The sequence below is a fragment of the Peromyscus leucopus genome, chromosome 12 (assembly GCF_004664715.2).
Source record: "Peromyscus leucopus breed LL Stock chromosome 12, UCI_PerLeu_2.1, whole genome shotgun sequence".
NCBI classification, from domain to species: Eukaryota; Metazoa; Chordata; class Mammalia; order Rodentia; family Cricetidae; genus Peromyscus; species Peromyscus leucopus.
In genome coordinates this window covers 6850366-6869238 of record NC_051073.1, presented here as the reverse complement: position 1 = coordinate 6869238, position 18873 = coordinate 6850366, and the positions used below count along the sequence as shown (strand labels likewise).

Below are 18873 nucleotides of genomic sequence, written 5' to 3'. Positions count from 1 at the left end.
AGACTTGAAGTATGACATACCTGTGATGAACTTAGAAGGTGTGTTCTTTGATAGTGGTCATTTCAGAAGGTGCCACCCTAGAGAGACTGCCTTGCCCAGAGGAGGACCCTTTGAGCTTCAGTAGTGAGCTGAGTAATGAGAGACACTTAGCTAATGTGTTTCTGAAGCAGTGTCTCATGTGCTCAGGCTGGGCTCGAACCCCTGCTTCTGCTACCAAGTGCTAGGATTATAGACATGGGCACCACTCTTGGCTGTACTTTACAAGAATATTTACCTTAGGGAAATCAGGAAGCTGTTGAAGTGGAAACAAATATAAAAGAGCGTTTGTTCTAGTTATGCTTTATGTTCAACATATTATGCCGTTTGCACTTTATAGATGGAGGCAGAGCAGCGATTCTGTGAGTTCGAGACTCTCTACTCAGGGCAAACTGAATTTGGTATATACTTTCTAGGCTGTGGACTATTATATATTGAAGAGGCGGGTAAAATGGCTGATTTGTTACTCCCTTTTGTTTTTGGTACCTTTATTTTTTTCCGTTTTAATTTTTTTTGATAAATTTTATTATTTCTTTAAGAACTTGCAAATAAAAACATCACACAAAAATTAATGAGACCCAAAGTCTACACAGTACATTTGTTGCCGTTAAATCTACTTCCATTACTGTTTGTTGTTGTTATTTTAAACACAGTCTTCTGTAGCCCAGGCTAGCCTCAAACTCTCTATGTAGCTAAGGGTGACCTTGAATTTACAACTCTCTTCTGGATCAGAGGTTACAGTTCTCTAGAGTTCTAGGATTGCAAGCATGTGCCTCCACACATGGTTTGTGTGGTACTGGGGGTCGAACCCCTGACTCCTGTATACCACAAAAACACTCCACTAACCGAGCTCCATCTCTGACCCTCGTCCTGGTGAATTGAACCCGTCTTCAGGCTGAGCGTACAGTCCTTTCCTTGTTGTTCCCAAAAAGAATAGTGTGGGTGATAGAGGAAACTGTAAAGAGGAACCATGGGCCACGCGAGCAAGAGAACTCAAGGGCCTTGTGATTCTTGACATAAACCTTTGTCTCCTCTGGCTGTTTAACCTGAGGGTGTGTGTGTGTGTGTCAACTTAAAGAATTTTCCTCGTGCAGTGCTGAGTGTTGAAGCCATCGCTGTGTGTGTCAGCCAAGCAAGCACTTCCCAGCGAGCCGTACTCTCAGCCCCGTGACCGTTTTATGTGGGGACAGACTGCATCTGGGACAGCAGGACTGGGTTCGATGCTGCGGAGCGTCACCGTGTGACTGGCTGAGCTTGGCTGGGCTGCTTTCTTGTAGGTATAGGAGGAATGGCTAGCATGCCACCACTTCCGGCTGTTGCTCCAGTGCCCATGGGCTCCATCCCCGTCGTTGGAATGTCGCCACCCTTAGTGTCCTCTGTTCCTCCAGCAGCAGTGCCTCCCCTGGCCAACGGGACGCCTCCCGTCATCCAGCCTCTGCCTGCGTTTGCTCATCCTGGTAGGTGCCCACGGCAGACCTGTCGCCACCACTTACAGTGTGCTGTTCTTTCTTGTAGATATCTTGTTACTTTCTAGTTAGAGCTAAAGGCTGCTACTTCCTTACAGAGAAAGAGAGCGTAGGTCGTGCTCCTCTGTTGGATCCTCGTTTTCTCCCAGCATATGCCATGGCGCACGCTAAGAGTAGCAGGAGGGAAAGGGAATGTCACTGCAGAACTCGGCACCTCTGTAGACAAAGAGGAGCTCAACAGTGAAAGCCAAGAGCATAATTTCCTTTCAGTTCGAGCCACAGAGACCGAGCAGTATCTGAACATTCTGTATTTTCAAGTATCGGTTGCTTCTATTCTTCAGCTTCTGTGAATGGCTAATACACAAGCTCGTCCTCTGAATAGAATTCCATGGTGAGGAAAAGTGAGCATTGTGGACTTTTGAACAAGGAGAACGAACCGGACTGAATGGGGAAGAAAGTCAATTAAATGGCCAGATAAATTAAGCTTACAATATTAAGCGCTTGTTTAATTGAAGGAAAGGATGTAGTTATTTTTGTTCTTGGTTTAATTTCATTTTGAGACTTTATTCAAAGTCTTTTCCTATAATTAAAAGACAGCATCTTCTGCAGATATAGATAGCCTGGTCTAACAGTCATAAAAATGTAGAGCAATTTGGGAATCTTTGAAAAAGCTGCTTGGGTCTATCTGAGGAAATTTAGCAGTGTACCCGTCACGTAAGCTTTAGCACCGTACCTGTGTCACCGTTACTGTTCTGAGGTGACCTGCACTTGCCGCGCTGTATTCCAGTGAGAGAAGGAGCGCACTGGGCCTCCGCTAGTGTAGTCCTGGGCAGTCAGTCCTTCGTGTGCGTGAGTGACTGCTGCTGACGGAGCTCATGCAGCTGTGCGTGGGAGAGGGAATCCACACGCTCTGGCAAGTGTTAAAAGATTAGGCAGGGCCTCATCAGGTCAGAAGAGAGTCACACAGATCTGCCCCTCCCTAGCATCACAGTGACCTGGCCAAGACTGGCCAGCCTGTGACTGCTTAGCTGCTACATCTGGAACTAATAATTTAGCTCCTTTAGTAGTAAGAAAATGCCTTTTTTGTTTGTTTGTTTGTTTGTTTTTTTGAGAGAATATCTGTGTAGCCTTGGCTATCCCAGAACTCACTCTGTAGACCAGACTGGCCTCGAACTCAGAGATCCACCTGCCTCTGCCTCCTGAGTGCTGTGATTAAAGGCGTGCGCCACCACCTCCAGGCAGAAAATGCCATCTTACATATATTTAAGCCATTACTTCATTGACTTGGAACGGTACCTACAAAATGTGATACTAAATGTTTACTAGAGAGCAAAGTTCTATGGATGTCAGCGTTATGGCTCAGTCAGGGCTTCTCAGCAGGACAAGGAAATCTAGGCAGGAGACAGAGTAAGGGGCTGGTAGCTGGGACTCCACACTGAAGAAAAGGAGGGTTGTCACTGCTTTAGATTTTATGACTCAGTGTTTACATGTTTTAAATAAGAAAAATTTCTAATTTTTATAGACTTAAAATTACTCATAATATTTTATGTTTACAGCAGCCACATTGCCAAAGAGTTCTTCCTTCAGCAGATCTGGTCCAGGGTCACAATTAAACACTAAATTACAGAAGGCACAATCATTTGATGTAGCCAGGTAAGACTGCTTGTTTTGTTTTGTTGTTGGTTTGGTTTGGTTTGGTTTGGTTTTTTGAGACAGAGTTTCTCTGTGTAGTTTTGGTGTCTGTCCTGGATCTCGCTCTGTAGACCAGGCTGCCCTTGAACTCACAGAGATCTGCCTGGCTCTGCCTCCTGAGTGCTGGGACTAAAGGCGTGTACCACCAACGCCCAGTTAAGACTGTTTGTTTTTAATGGAAAGTTAGTAAGGCATTATTTAATTCCCTTTAAATGAATTTTGTTAATCTTAATTTTTTTAAGATTTATTTCTTGGGTTTAGTGTTTTGCCTGCGTGTATGTACATGTATGTATTATGTATGTATGTATGTGCACCACATGCCTGGTGCCCACGGAGGTCAGCAGAGAGTGTTGGATCCTCTGGAACTGGAGTTACATAGGGTTGTGAACCACCAATGGGTGCTAGAAATTGAATCTGCATCCTCTAGTGGAGCAGCAAGTGCTTTAAACCACTGAGTGGTCTCTGCATAGCTCCTCCTTTATTTTTACCTTGTTTAATTTTGTGGAATGCTAATGCCTTTTAAAATTCTGCATAATGCTATTAGAATTTATCATTTACTTACCGTGACAAATCAAGGACATGCCATTTCCCTAATCTTTTTAAGCAAGCGTACAGTAGCACAGGTTGAATGTGCTGCTTGCTCAGTGGGAGGGCGCTTGCCCAGCACATTCGAGGAACAGCGTTCACCACCAGCACCAGGAAAGAAATAGAACTGGATGGACTAGAACAGACTCTGGGGAGCTAGGAAAGCCAATTAATGATCTTCTATTAATCCTTTAAAAGGTTATTAATTTTTTATGAGATCTGAACCAAAGTTGGACTGGCTTTTAATACTGTCATAATCTCATAATGTCTGACTTAGTAGTCGAACAGTAGTGAACACCAATTTTAATAAAACGAGTTATTCAGACTAGTGTTCACAATAATTATATGTGTGGCTCAGTTTTGAGAGAAGCTCTACAGTCTCCTTGCTTCTATGTGGCCAACCATAGTCCCCCATTATCTCTCTCTGTTTCTTTCACCCCCTTTTTTCTATGTGGCCAACCATAGTTCCCTGTTATCCTGTATGTTTCTTTTACATCCCCCCCTCCTTTTTTTCCTAGGGCTGAGATTTAAGCTCATCTTCATATTAAATTTCCTCCCTATCTCAAGCTGAATTCTGTGGTTTTAACTTTTCTTACATGTTGTTAAATTCTGCCTTAAATTGCTTTATTACATTCAGATGACTTATTGGTGGTTAGCAAATATTAGTGCTTTTAGATAGTTGGGTTTCCCATGTGGGTCAGGATCTTTCCAGGAATGTGAAGTTGTACCTTTTCTGTGGGGGAGCTGCCTTTTAGGTGCCGTGCTTCCTAAGTTTTCGGTCTGTGTAAACTCTCAGGATGTGGTAGAAGGCTTGATAAGTGTAATCTGGGCGAGTGTCTGTGTGCAGCACCCTTTATCTTTGCAGTGCAGGAGCAAGATAGTTGTTACCTTTAATAAATAGGCAGGAGCTGGAATCAGCAAAATATTAGACAAAATGCGAGAAGTGCTGCCGAGGTGCTCACAGCAGAAGCCGCTGCGGTGAGTGTTTTCATTACAAACTTAGGAATGAAAGAAGCTGAGTTTGCTACTTTCCAGCTCTTGAAAGCTGCCGCTTAAGAACTTGGTGTCGTCTGTGGAAGTACAGGGACACCACACATGTTAATAAGTAATAACTAAAACTTCAGTGTGTGGTTAAAATCTTGATCTGGTATGTGTGACCTGAATCCTGTGAGCATGGAAGGAGATTCATGTGGAGGCTGACTTGTCATCCGCCCTTTCTGTCTCCATTGGGTTTGGTTATTTAACTTGGACACTGGGCCTTTCAAGCCATGTGTGTCGGTGTGATGCTTGTGTGGGCTGTGTCGTCTCCAGAAGGAATTGCCCGGCTCGCTGTTCGCAGGGTTTCCTCAGGTCAGTGTTGTAGCACATTGACCAGGAGACATCAGCGTTGGATTACAGTCAGGAAAGTGGAGCTTTGTCCATGACCGCTCCACTGATTAGCCAGGACCCTGGACATATCCTGTTTCCTCTCTGGGAGGTTTTCCATTGGCTAGAATTGAAACCTCCCAGTGGGATAAGAAGTGGGCCTAGGAACTATAAGATGGCCCAGAGTGCTTACCTCCAACACCGAGGACCTGGGTTCGATTCCCAGGACCCACAGGGTGAACAGAGAAAACCAACTCCTGCAGGTTGTCCTCTGGCCTCTACACACGTGTCATGGCATGTGCACCATGTGCACACTCTCTCTTTCTCTCTCTCTCTCTCTCTCACTCACACACACACACACACACACACACACTCACACAGGTATATATACCTCAAACAGATAAAGAAATGTAAAATCAAAAAAGAAATGCATCCATAGTTTGGTGTAGAAAGGTAAGTATTTTGAAGGGTACTTTTTAAAAGGCAATTGCCAGCATGGCTTTTTAACTAAAGGGAAAATTCCTGAATCCTTAGGAACACCTGGGCAGTACATAATGCCTCGGTTCCTGGTATTTTTTTCATATTACCGGAACGTTTAGATTGTTAAATTATATGTAGAAATCAGTTTAGTTCGTTCTTTAAGGATTTCTGTGTGTGTGTGTGTGTGTGTGTGTGTGTGTGTGTGTGTGTGTGTGTGCCATATGTGTGCAGGTGCCTGCAGAAGCCAGAAGAGGGTGTTGGAGCCCCTGAGCTGGGTCACAGGCTGTGTGAGCTGCACGACATGGGTGCTGGGAACTAAACCTGGGTCCTCTGGAAGCACGCACTCTCAACTGCTGAGTCGTCTCTCCAGCCCCTAATTCACTCACCTCTTTGGAAGGACGTTTGTAACTTGAGGAATGTAGAAGCACTGCAGGTGTGGCTGAGTGGGACCTTGGCCTGCTGCAGGGCTCCTGGGTTTGACACCAGGGCCACCAGGAGGGAAAAGGAAACGCTGCCAACCTGAGTTGTTAGACAAGTTCTCGAGCCTCAGCCATCCATTTCTCACCCTGTGTCCCCTCTCCCTGCTCTCTCCCCGCAGTGCCCCTCCAGCAGCAGAATGGGCTGTGCCTCAGTCATCGAGACTGAAATACAGGCAGTTGTTCAACAGCCACGACAAAACTATGAGTGGACACCTAACAGGTATTTACAAACAAAAATTGAGTGAACTCCAATCATTGCTTTAACTATGGAGTGTTTCTAGATACTGAGTCAAAAGGGCTGTCCAAATGTCTCCTCTCTTTCCTATTTCTAAGTAGGGTTTTCATTATCTGTGTTACCTTGGGTTCTCAACTACTGATAACTCCATCCATGCTTACCCCGTTCTCCTCCGCCTCTGGTCTTCACCTTCTCGCTTGTTGGTAAAATGGACCACAGACCAGGAACCCGCTTGCACATTGAAAGAAGCCATTCATTAGATAAGTGGGACACGAGTGAAGGAGAAGTGCTGTGAGCAAAGCATCCTGGGCTTCTGAAGACCGCCTTTGGGGTTGATGTTGCCTGTTCTCTGGGTCAGGCTGAGGCCGGATGCAGGGCAAAGGTGTGGGATGAAGGGACTCTGCTCTGTCATGATTGGCTGGTGCTCATCCCTTCTGGATCTCATTTCTTCATGTGTGAAAAGTTCAGAATTAATTTATAGGATCTCAGTGGGTTTTCTAAAGCGTATTGAGATTTTGTTATCCAGGTCAGAAGTGTAGAGAAGCATTTCAGATACCATCCCAAGCCTTTATAGTGAGGTTTTATTACAACTACCAATTGGAATGTTATAGAGAGAACACAATCTTCAGAAGGCATATAGAGACCTCTTGTGAACTGTTAAGTCCTCCAACAAGTGTGAAAGGGAAGGAGCGTGATTTGACTGGGCAAATCATTGCACACAGAGCTCAAACAACTTGCAAGCATTTGAGTGATATCCATACCTCTGGCATTTTATTAAGACAGGACCATGGTAGGCTTTAGCATGAGGGCAGTCAGAAAGATGTTGTTTAGCTTTTGGTATGAGTGAGAAATTACAATCCTTACCATACACAGCTAAGCTTTACACAGTGGCAGACCAGTAGTGAAGCTCACTGACAGATTGCTGCTTGCCTCGCCTATGCCGGTTCTTAGTTTGATCTGTAACAGAACATTTTAAAGTTCTGGTTCTTCATATGTTGTTTTACTATTGCTTATGATTATACCTTTACTTCCAGATGAGAAATTAGTCTTTGTTTAAAAAAATGACTGGAGAAAGCCTGGGGTCTGTTCTGCTCTTGAACCCTGTCTGTATAATAGAGCTCCACAGTCACCTCGGATAAGCACATTCATCCACGGGGGCAAAAAGTCAATGCCTGTCAATTCTCTACAACACACACTTTCCCAAGGGAGCAGCTCGCAGTATTTTTCGGAGGTATTAAAAAATCTCAACACTCAGGAGTCAGAGGAAGGAGGATCTCTGTGAGTTTGAGGCCAGCCTGGTCTACAAAGCGAGTTCTAGGACAGTCAGGGCTACACAGAGAATAACCCTGTCTTGAAAAACCAAAAAGGACAAAAAAAAAAAAAAAAACCAAAAAACAAAAACAAACCACACTAGCCTGTGCAGACACCAAATAAATGCTCTATAGTGTCATTTTGAGTGGGTGTGTCTGACACTGCACTCCAGACACACTCAGTATTGCTTTAGAACATTGTTGGTATTTTTTTTGTGAGCTAATTAATAGTGTTCCATTGTGAATTGGTTTGTAAATTCTTTCATGTTGGGGTGTATTTTTATGAATGATAAATGGAGTACCTACATCTTGAAGAAATGACTTAGATACTTGAATTTAGAACCTTTCAATATCTGGGGCAAAAAGTAAGATTTGAAGTATTCTAGTTTGTTCCAGCAAGCATTTCAGGTGTAAATTTTATCTTCAAGCCAGACTGTTGTGTAATCATTAAACAATAAATGAAAATTAATATAGTATGTTTTAAACGGCAACAAATGATGTTCCCTGTATGTATTTATAGGGAACCTATAGGGGTTTCCTAGGCAACATTAGATAGTGGAAGTGGAGTTGATGAGGAGCTTGATGAACTGGGAAAGTCAACCTCTTTTGTTGTTACTGTTAAATTTTTTTGAGACAGGATTTCTCTCTGTGTAGTCTTGGCTGTCCTGGAACTTGCTCTGTAGGCCAGGCTGGCCTCGAGAAAGTCAGCCTCTTGATGAGAACTGTGGAAATAGTTCTGAGCCCTCGGAATCCCCAAAGCACCTGCCCTTCCAGCAGAAAGAAAAAGGGGCGTCAAGAGAGCAAAGCCCAGAGGCCCCACGGAAACAGTCATTTTATACTCTGCTCTTGGTTCTTTTTTTTTTTTTTTTTAATTTTTTGTGAGTTCTAGTTTTAAAAGAACTAAGAAGCGTTTTTTGGTTTTTTCCCCCCATAAACACATAATTATAGCTTATGTAGTTCAGTAGTTCTCAACATTGCAATTGCGATGGCCTTGTTTTATAAATGCCAGTTAAAATACAAAAGTGGCAGGTAATGTGCTTTTCTGTGACGTGAAGGAGAAGCTAGACTCTGCTTATGTTGTGGGATATTTGCACACTGTGAAGATGTGTCACTGTGATTGGTTTAATAAAGAGCTGAATGGCCAATGGCTAGGCAGGAAGAGGTTAGGTGGGACTTCCAGGGACAGAGAGGACTCTGGGAAGAAGAAAGGCAGAGATGCCAGGATATACAGAGGAACTAGGGGGTGTAAGATGGAAGAGAGGTCATGCCACTTGACAGAACGTACATTCATATTAATGGGTTCATTTAAGTTATCAGAGCTAGTTAGGAACAAGCCTAAGCTATAGGCCGAGCTTTCATAATTAATAAGTCTCTGTGTCGTTATTTGGGAACTGGCTAGTAGGACATGGAAAGACTCATGACATGCTTTTACCATTGTTTCCATTCCCTGTGTTCACATGTATTGTCGCTTTTAGCCTCCCAAGAGTTGTACATTTCCTACAGCCTAACTGACCCAGGCCACAGCCTGCAGCAAATGCCGGTGTTAGTGTGCGTCCTATCCTCTGTTCTGAATGTGATCCCCAGGTAGCATTCTGCTGCAGTCTCACAGCAAGCATTTAAGGTGTAAATTTTATCTTTGTGGCTGTTGGGCAGTCAGTACAAATGTCATCAAATTTTGGTTTCCTAAGTCTGGTTTCAGATTCTAAAGCGTGTCCTGAAGTTCTGGCTACATAAAGAGTGTGTTGGGATGCTAGTTAGTCCATCTTTCGAGTGGCCCTTACTTACCCTGTGAATTTCCTGCTGATTTAGTTGAAGCAGCTGGTGAGACACATGCCCCTTTCTTCTCACATAATTTGATATATATGTTATCCTATGCTTTTAAAAAGGAGAGAGTGCCTGCACTTCTTTGTCTAGAGTTGAGGCCTTGGGGGCAGAGGCGGACTCTGTGAGTTTGAGCCCAACCTGGTCTACCTAATGAGTTCCATGACAGCCAAGGGCAGATCTCTGTGAGTTCAAGGCCAGCCTGGTCTACAGAGCGAGTTCCAGAATGGCCAGGGCTACACAGAGAGACCCTTTCTTGAACCCTCTCCCCAAATAAATAAAATGAATTCTAAGAAAATGTATGCTTTGATTGTGTTTACGTGTGTGAATTAATGTATACTTTTTTTTTTGCCAATATGTTACATGTAAATAAAAGTTAAAATATTGCCAGTAACAGAAATGGTAATTGTCACCTGCTGGGTACTTTGCATGGGTGCTGAGCCTAGTGTTAGGGGTCCTTCCAGTGGGTCATGGATGTGTTCACGGGCCCCTGGAAATGAGCAAGCCCCTGAGTGAGGAGCTGCCTCCCCTCAGCAGAGGATATACCAAGCCAGCAGCCTGCAGCCTCTTGCCTATTAGTACTTCTCCCTTATTTTGGGAAGTCATGGTGCTGGAACTCATGGTCTCTGCTCTTGGCTGTGCAAGAACACATCTGTTTCTGAGTTTCACAATAAGGAGACATTTGGAAACTAACTAATGGAGATCTGAAGTTTACACATGGGGAAGGAGTCTTCCTAGTGTCGTTGCTATGGCTTCCCATTTCCTAGACCATGTGTATTCCTGGGACTACACCTTTGAGACATTGCTGGAACTATGACGTATTTGCCTCCCTCTGACACTGCTCAAAATCTGCACTTACAGTTTTAATCTCATGGCTGAAGTTTTTTTGTGCCAGAAATGAAGATATTTATCATTATCTTAACAACAGAAAACTGATTTTGAAAGAAAAGTTGAAATTCTAGTAACTTTTGTGCAGTCTTTAGTCACTCACATCCTTAACATGTATGTAGTAGGTTTATGTAGTGATGGCATCAGAAGGGTTCTGTTAAGGTCTCCTCTTCCTCCAGAGTCTCTGACTTCCCTTAAGTTGTGTGATGACGATCATGGTGAAATCAGCCGGTGGTAGCTGTGGCAGAAGATGTTTAATTTGTAGCCATTCAGTCTCCATTTATAAGTAAAACCCCAATTTTATACAAAAAGAGGGGTAGTCTGGCCGAGAGGGCAGGCTGTATTTGAAGCCCTGGTCTTTCTGTGCTCACTCCCACTGGTCACCGTGCGTTTCCTGTTTCTTCCCTTTTGTTGAACCTCGTTCCTCTCACAAAGCTCATCATACCGAGTGCAGTGTTGTGAGTGCACATGCTGTCTAGCATCTAGACTCTGTTCAGGGCATGTCTGATTCATCACTATGTCTTTTCTCTGATTTCCGGTTAGGTCCCCAAGCAAGAACTATTCTTATGCAATCAAGTTTACCCCAGGCTCAACTGGCTTCAATATGGTAAGGAAGTACAAGTTCCTCTGTTTTATAAAGTAGAAACTTAGAGTGGTTTTTCGTCGGGATTTTAGATTCACATCCTTATTTAGAGAAGATGGAATATGTGTAGTTTTGAGTAAGTTGTGATAATCAATGCTCTTGCTGCAAGGACAGGGGTGTTAGCACAGTGAGCCCCAAGAACTAAAGACAGACTAACAACTCCTAACCCAAGGCCAGGTTCCTTTTCCCCCATGACTTCAAGCCAAGCCTCTTACCGTTTTACCTATAAATATTTAAATATATTTCATTAACTTTATCCATAATGCCAGTAGTTCACCTAAGTAGTCACTCCTATCAAATTAATGAGCTAGTCATCGAATGCCTCACCTCAGCTAATGGTTTGTATAGCTTTATTTGTTCAAAGGAGTGAAACAAACCTATATAATATTTCGTTGATCAATTTAAATTTCTTTAAAATATTATCTTATTTTATGTATATGTGTTTTGCCTACACATATGTCTCTACCATGTGCATGCCTGGTACCCTTGGAGGTCAGAAGAGGGCAGAGTTAGAGATGGTTGGGAGCCCCACTCTGTGGTGCTGGGAACCGAACCTGGGTCTTCTGAGAGAGCAGCAAGTTCTCTTAACCACTGAGCCATCTCTCCAGCTCATTAATTGATATATTTTAAAAAATCCCCTTTAATCTCTACATTACCCTTTTTTGTTCTCTACTTGCTCCCCAAGTCTTCCCAAAACAAATGAGGTAGTTTATTGAATACTTTCCTAATGGCTTGACTTTGCTGTATTCTTCTGGTGGTGCTTAATTTGTTTCTGTATTTCCTGTGAGATGATAATTAGATCTAGAACGAGACTTTTCAGTTTTAGCACTGTGGCATTTGGGGGTAGCAGTTCTTTTGGGGGGCTACCCTGTGCATGGTAACATCTCTGTCCTCTGCTCATTAGATAACTGGTACTGGTAGCCATGACCCCCAGCCTCAGTTCTGACAACCTAGATGTCTCCAGATGTTAGCATGTGTCTTTTGAGGGACCACATCACCCCTGGGCATAAACCACTTCTCTGGTTCTACTTTGATTTTTGCTCTTTGGGGTGAGACTACATTAGAGCTGTTACTGTGTACTTTCTTTGAGAGGCACAAAATGTCCCTGTTAGTGCATAATGACTTTTAATAGCTCTTGATGAGTGTTACTCCAGCTGTTCTTTTTGGTTTTCTTTCTTCCTCCCTCCATCCCTCCCTGCCTCCCTCCTTTCCTTCCTTCACTTTTCCCTTCCTCCCTTCCTCCCTTCTTCCCTTCCTCCCTTCCTCCCTTCCTCCCTCCCTCCCTCCTCCTTTCCTCCCTCCCTTCCTTCCTTCCCTCCTCCCTCCCTCCCTCCCTCCCTCCCTCCCTCCCTTCCTCCCTCCCTTCCTTCCTCCCTTCCTTCCACTTTTAGAAACAAGCTCGCCTCTTTTAATTGTGTGTTGATAGCTACCTGGAAAATAGACCTGGTGTCCGCTTATCGCGTCTTGGCAGGAATTGGCTACGGCTGCTCAACAAGGGACCGGCTCTAGTGCACTGCAGGCCCTCCCCTCTTCCCTTCTGCTGAAGAGTCTGCTTTTTACTTAGAGTGGGCCAACTAGTAGTCTGCAGGACCAGCATCCAGGGCCCTCTGAAACAGATTTAAGATGTAATATTGGTGGAGTTTGATTGACATTGATTAGGTCGCTCTCATACCCCTGATGCTTTTCATTGATGACTTCCTAAGACATTTGAGGTATCTCTATTGGACTGTTATGTTTTCTTCTTCACACTAAAAAGATGCTATAATTTTTGTGGCCCTTTCTTAGCCAGTTTATGAGGGAAGGGGAGTTTTAACTCCCTTTCAGGCTCGTTAACACTGGAGTGGCTGAGAGTACAGCATGTGAAGGTGACGGGTGGGTTCGCGGCTGTCTGTTCCGTTGAAAGGATGCATACATCTAAGGAGGAGAGAAGTAAGTCAGAAGAGAGCCATGGGGCCAGGCAGGGAGAAGAGGTGAGCAACAGGAAATGTGGGCTCTCGGGTGCTCCTTGCCTTACATCGCAGTGGTCACTCTGTAACTTGACTGTTTTGTCAGAGATGTACATAACTGCCCTCTGCAGAGGGCCACTGTTAGCTTATAGAACTTACACATTAGTAGCCAGGAAGCATGTGACCCCTGAAGACATTGCAGAAAGAGGAAGACAGTTTTTGATTGGTCGTCATCAGCAAAGGCAGACTCCTGACGTGGCGTTTGTGCTGTTAACCTGCTTGAGAATACATGTGTGCTCTCACTTGTCCATTGGAAGTCTAGAACAATCAGCTGTTTACACATAGCTACTTGGACAAGTCCATCATAAGCCTGATGGTGATTGGATTGCTACAATGGAGAGAGAGAAATGCCCCCAACTCTAGAGGGGGGCTGGAGGCTACAAACGTCAGTCCATAGATGAGTGAATGAATGGCCAGTGGGTGGAACATGACCTTTTATAGGTGGCTTTATTGTAAATGTAGGCATGCCCATTCATTTACATACTGTCTGTGGGTTCTCATCAAGAGTAAAATCTGGTGTAACAGGGCTTGTATGTCTTACAGACCATGAAATAATTTGCTGTGTTACCCTTTATCAGTCCTTTGTCTAGTACATAGTATTTTCACATTACAAGAACTTGAGTATAATATATTTTAAATGGCTTGCAAGGATTGAAGAGGATCATTATAATCATAATTAGCATTTGTGGAATGCTAAAGACAACTGTATGGATTATTTTTTGTCCTCCCAGTAGTCTGAAATAGTACTTGTTCTACAAGCTGGCACACAGAAAGATTCTGTTGGCTTAGGATCAGAGTAAGGAAATAGAATTTGCAACTCACTGGTGAATAGTAAGAAGCATGCATTTTCGTGAACTGGACTGCATGAATTTTTTGTTGAATTAGGAATCTTTCTGACATTGATCAAGATGGAAAACTCACAGCAGAAGAATTCATCCTGGCTATGCACCTAATTGATGTTGCCATGTCTGGCCAGCCACTGCCACCTGTCCTGCCTCCAGAGTACATTCCTCCTTCCTTTAGGTAAGTAACATTTGATTCTTGAGAGAATTTGCCTGGATCCCAAACTCTGTTTCCTTTCCTGGCGTGAAGATGAACTATCCATGAAAGAAGAGACTTTAGCTTAGCTCAGTGTTTTAAGGCTGGTCCTGTCTTGTTCTCCTGAGCACTTAAGCATCAAGTAAAAGACCAAGGTTGTTCATTTTTGTGCCCATCTATTACCAAAGCTCACCAGAGTTGTACTCTCACAGTGAAAAAACCAGACTGAGAAGGCATGTAGGAAATTAGAGATAACACCTATGAATCACGCACATTCAAGAGGTAACAAAAATGCTGCATGTAGAAATTATAATCAGGAAGATAATTTTTAAAGATTATCCTGGCCTGAAACAGACTCAGACGTCAAGACTAGAAATGTCAAGAGAAGCAGCCATAGTGTATGAACATACCATCCCAGAACGAGAGATCTAGTCAGGAGAAGCCCGCTGGGACTGTCATCCTCCTGCACCCGTAGTGTGTGAACACACCATCCCAGAACGTTCCATTTACTGAATAAAAGACAAGTAAGATCTGTGTTTATATTCGGAGTCCTCAGAAGAGACTCGGGCACAGTCTCTGAAACGAAGAGCAAAGAGTCGTCACCACACATTCTGTGTGGTTCTGGGAGCAGCAGAGGGAGCTGTTCAGGTGGGAGGCAGCAGGCAGCAGCCCTCAGCTTCAGGGACCTGTGGGAGAGAAACCAAACGTTGGAAGATGGTGTTCAGAAGAAAGCAGAAAAAGGGTGAGAGGTTTGTTTTTTTGAGATGGGGTCTCACTCTATTGCCTTGGCTATCCTAGAACTCTTTCTGTAGACCAGGCTGACCTTGAACTCTTAGAATCTGCCTCTGCTGTCCATGTGTTGGGATTAAAGTTGTGCCTCACCACATTCAGACGAGAGATTGTTTTAAAAGACAAAGGGTGAGGGTTTAATGTGACACTTATAATGAGTCGATCTCGAATATTATTATGGGCCAGCCTTAATAATCTTCTTCCCAGAGGCCCAGAAGAGAAGCTACAAATGGTGAAAATTATTTTCGGAAAAGAATCTAAGTATACCGAGCTCTTAGTCCATCTACTTTATTCCTCTGGGATAAAATTCTGTCTACACAGCTATAGTTCTGTACTCAAGCCTAGCTCCTTTCTTGCCTGATTTCTCTCTACCTTTATCTGCTGTCCCCTCTAAGTTCTATCTTAATTCTCTCATCTTAGTTCTGCCCCTCCTGGTCTTACCCATCTTGTTCTTCCCCATCTGGCCGTTCCTCATCTTCCATCTCATTCTTCTAGTCCTCCATCTAGTTCTCCAGTCAGAATCCTCAAATCCTTTCCCTGTCTCTGAAGTTTACAGTTATAAACCCATGCAATAGCAGTGCTTTAGCTAAAGCAAGGTCATCAGGCTTGAATTCTTATAGGGTCATAAAAGCAGACAAGAGTTTTCCTCAGGCATTGACCATTAGGCTTTCTTTTATAACCCAAAAGGGGAATGGTAAAGGAGGAGGTCAACTAAGAGCTAAAATTGGTTAATATATCAGAAAAAGGGAATTTATGTGCTCAAACTGCATTCCTAGAGGTGGTTAGGGAAATGTTAGGAGTCTATAAGGTTAGTATAAATACTGCTAAGGCTGTATGAGAGAAAAGGGTCTGAGCTTAATTTACCTTAATTCAGGGGACTGTTAGGCCTTAGATGCTTGATAGGTATTTCAGATAAAGTACACTGTTATGAGTTCTTGGAAGCATACATAGTATACAAGGAAATCATTGTAGAAATCGGCTAATATATATACAGAAGCTAAAATATCACCAAGACTTCTTAAGCCATGGCTTGACCTTTGGAAAAGTCCTTGATCTTTCCAAGTAGTAGCTTTGTGATAGTAGCTGGATTCCATTACATTTTCCTGTGGCTTGCAGCAAGTCGATGTTTTCAGAATCATATATATGGTTTGTGTTTAGGGGTGCTAAGATAGAGTTTCTAAAGGGAAACTTGTTGGTCCCAGTTAGCTTCGTTGTTGCCTTCCTTGGGGAAGCTGAGAATGATTTCCAAGGGTAATGGTGATAGCTACCAAACTTACTTACCGGGTGGTTACAGATTCAGCCCTCAGGGGTTGTTCTACCTTGTGGCAGTTCTAGATATTTTATTGGTTTTGGGGACCATGATGGTTTGGAGAGTGCTGGGGATCGAATGCATGCAAGCATGTGCCACCTCTGAGCTGCATCTCTAGCAGCAACGTTTTGAGCAAGCTTGGCACTCAGACTCTGATGATGTTCAAATGCCCATTTAAATAACTTTCCAAGTAGAGAAAAGCAAATCTGTGCTCTTTCTCACTTTCACTAAAACCTGCTCCACGCTGAGCTCTAGTCATCCCTTCCTTCCAAGGCCCATCGGTGACCCCTTTCCTTTCTTTTGCAGAAGGGTTCGCTCCGGCAGTGGGATGTCTGTCATAAGCTCTTCCTCTGTGGATCAGAGGCTGCCCGAGGAGCCGGCATCAGAGGATGAGCAGCAGTTAGAGAAGAAGCTACCCGGTGAGTGGCCCACCGCTGACTAGCTGATGGACGGCAGAATGCCGCCATTTCTTCAGCCACCCATAGGCAGGAGGAGACCCTTGGAATCACTGAGAAACGAGAATGTTATGAACTCCGCTAGTGCGCCTTTATCCCACTGTCTGATTGAAACCTGAATACCTGCTGTGAAACAAAATTTCTATAAGAATAGCTGGGTGGTGGTGGTGCACACCTTGAATCCCAGCACTTCGGAGGCAGAGGCAGGCGGATCTCTGTGAGTTTGAGGCCAGCCTGGGCTACAGAGAGAGTTCTAGGATAGCCAGAGCTACACAGAGAAACCCTGTCTGGAAAAACCAAAATAAGAAAGAAAGAAACTTCTATAAATGTCACCGTGGAATACAAAGCACCTTTGGCGTTAAGGTGGTTTCCTGCTCTCCACGATGCCGCAGTAGAAGCTTGAGTCTCCTATTGATATTTTATTTTGCTTGTCCGGGAAAACTGGGCACTTGTAAACAGAAGGAACGTGTTTTAATTTTAATGTGAACTGATTTTAAATAACTCTCATTTTCAATGGCAAATCTATTATGCTATTAAGTTAGTCTGAAATGAGGTGGCTCTGAATTATTAATGAGAAGATAATGATGCTAAGATGCAGTTGAAATTATTAATAAGTCTCTCTGTCTTAACTACTCTGCTGGTGTCACGGTGCGTTTTCAGTGCGCCCCAGTTAATTGTCTGAGGCACTCATTCTTCCAGCTGATTAAATTGCTTTTCAATTATGTTTAGTGATAAAATACTTACTATAAATGATCTATGAGCTAGGCTGTATGTTAAGTACAGTGAAAAATGTAAATATTTCTTTGATTATACTCTCAGGAATACTATATTACTTTTGGGGTGGGGGCTTGTTTTCTGAGACATAAGAGTCTTTGTATGTGGCCCAAGCTGGCCTGGATTTCACAGCAGTCTTCTGCCTGAGTCCCGTGAGAGCTGGGATTACAGGTATGTGTCTCCACACCTGGTTTCTATAAGATTTAAGGCACCCATAGAAATGACCCGCTGAAGCAGCACCCGGAGACTGAAGAAAGTGGAGAGTTTGTGTGTGCATGCTCAAGCCTCCCTGGGGTTGGCCCAGATGGAGAAGAGTCGTGGGAAACACATCTCCACAGAATAAGTCAGAGCTGAGGGACTTAGGAATGAATCATCACTCCATGTGTAGGGACTGATTACATTCAGTGGGAACGCAGTGTTGTTGTCAAAGAAGTACAGGAATTCTTACATTGGGGGTTGTCTCTTTCTGTTGGCAGTAAACGTTTGTGTATAGTCTTCAACAGGAAAGGACATTGACAGAATCTTCTTCCTCCTCCTCTTCCTCCTCTTTCTCCTCCTCCTCCTTTTCCTCTCCTTTCTTCCCCCGCTCCACCAGTCTAGAGTATCCTAGGGCCCTGGGCAGTTCTGGGTTGGGTTGAACTGCAAGTACGCACCCTGGTTACTCTTTGAAAATGGCGATCTTTCCCATCGTTGATGTCTTCTTTGTCTTCCAGTAACATTTGAAGATAAGAAGCGGGAGAACTTTGAGCGCGGCAACCTGGAGCTGGAGAAGCGCAGGCAGGCCCTCCTGGAGCAGCAGCGCAAGGAGCAGGAGCGCTTGGCCCAGCTGGAGCGCGCCGAGCAGGAGAGGAAGGAGCGGGAGCGGCAGGAGCAGGAGCGCAAGAGACAGCTGGAGCTGGAGAAGCAGCTGGAGAAGCAGCGGGAGCTGGAGCGGCAGAGAGAGGAAGAGAGGCGGAAGGAGATCGAGAGGCGAGAGGTGCGCAGCCCCGCAGCCCCACGCCCCGCCTCCGGGGGTCACGGTCCAGACACTCTTCCCTTGTGAGGCTTAGGTGTCTAGAGCTGCTCAGTGGTCACCACCGTCTATTCCAGAACATTCCACGATCCACTGAGCAGCTCTTCCCTATCTAGTCTTCTCCCAGTGCCTGGGGATTGCTAACTTTCGCACTGTGTCTGTTTACCGTTTCCATAGAAGTGGTGAATTTGGCGCTAGACCCTGAAGGGGAACCGGCTCCCTCTCTGTCCTTGTTTGAGTGTATTGCTACAGAAGCAATGCTCCTCTCTCCCATGTGAAGAAAATGTAAAGACGAGGTTTTTTTCTTATTTAAAAATGTTTTAGTTCTCATCTTCTAGTTATTGCCTTAGAAAAAGTATGTAGTCATTAGTAGCTTTGTGTTCAAGGACGTATATACAGATACTAACAGGGTTTTGTGTTTATTTGGTGCTGGGGATTGAGCACAGCAGTGCTGAGCAGATGTTGACATCCCTAGTCCCTGGAGATATAG

General features: G+C 44.1%; 1 protein-coding gene across 1 annotated transcript in view; it reads left to right on the top strand.

Annotated features, from left to right (window-relative positions):
• Itsn1 (intersectin 1) overlaps positions 1 to 18873 on the top strand; it is a 137671-nt gene that overhangs the window by 21154 nt on the left and 97644 nt on the right. Inside the window, 7 exon segments of the mRNA XM_037209640.1 lie at positions 1314 to 1493; positions 3059 to 3155; positions 6223 to 6323; positions 10901 to 10964; positions 13892 to 14029; positions 16449 to 16561; positions 18085 to 18347. Of these exon segments, the coding sequence (XP_037065535.1) occupies positions 1314 to 1493; positions 3059 to 3155; positions 6223 to 6323; positions 10901 to 10964; positions 13892 to 14029; positions 16449 to 16561; positions 18085 to 18347 (956 nt within the window).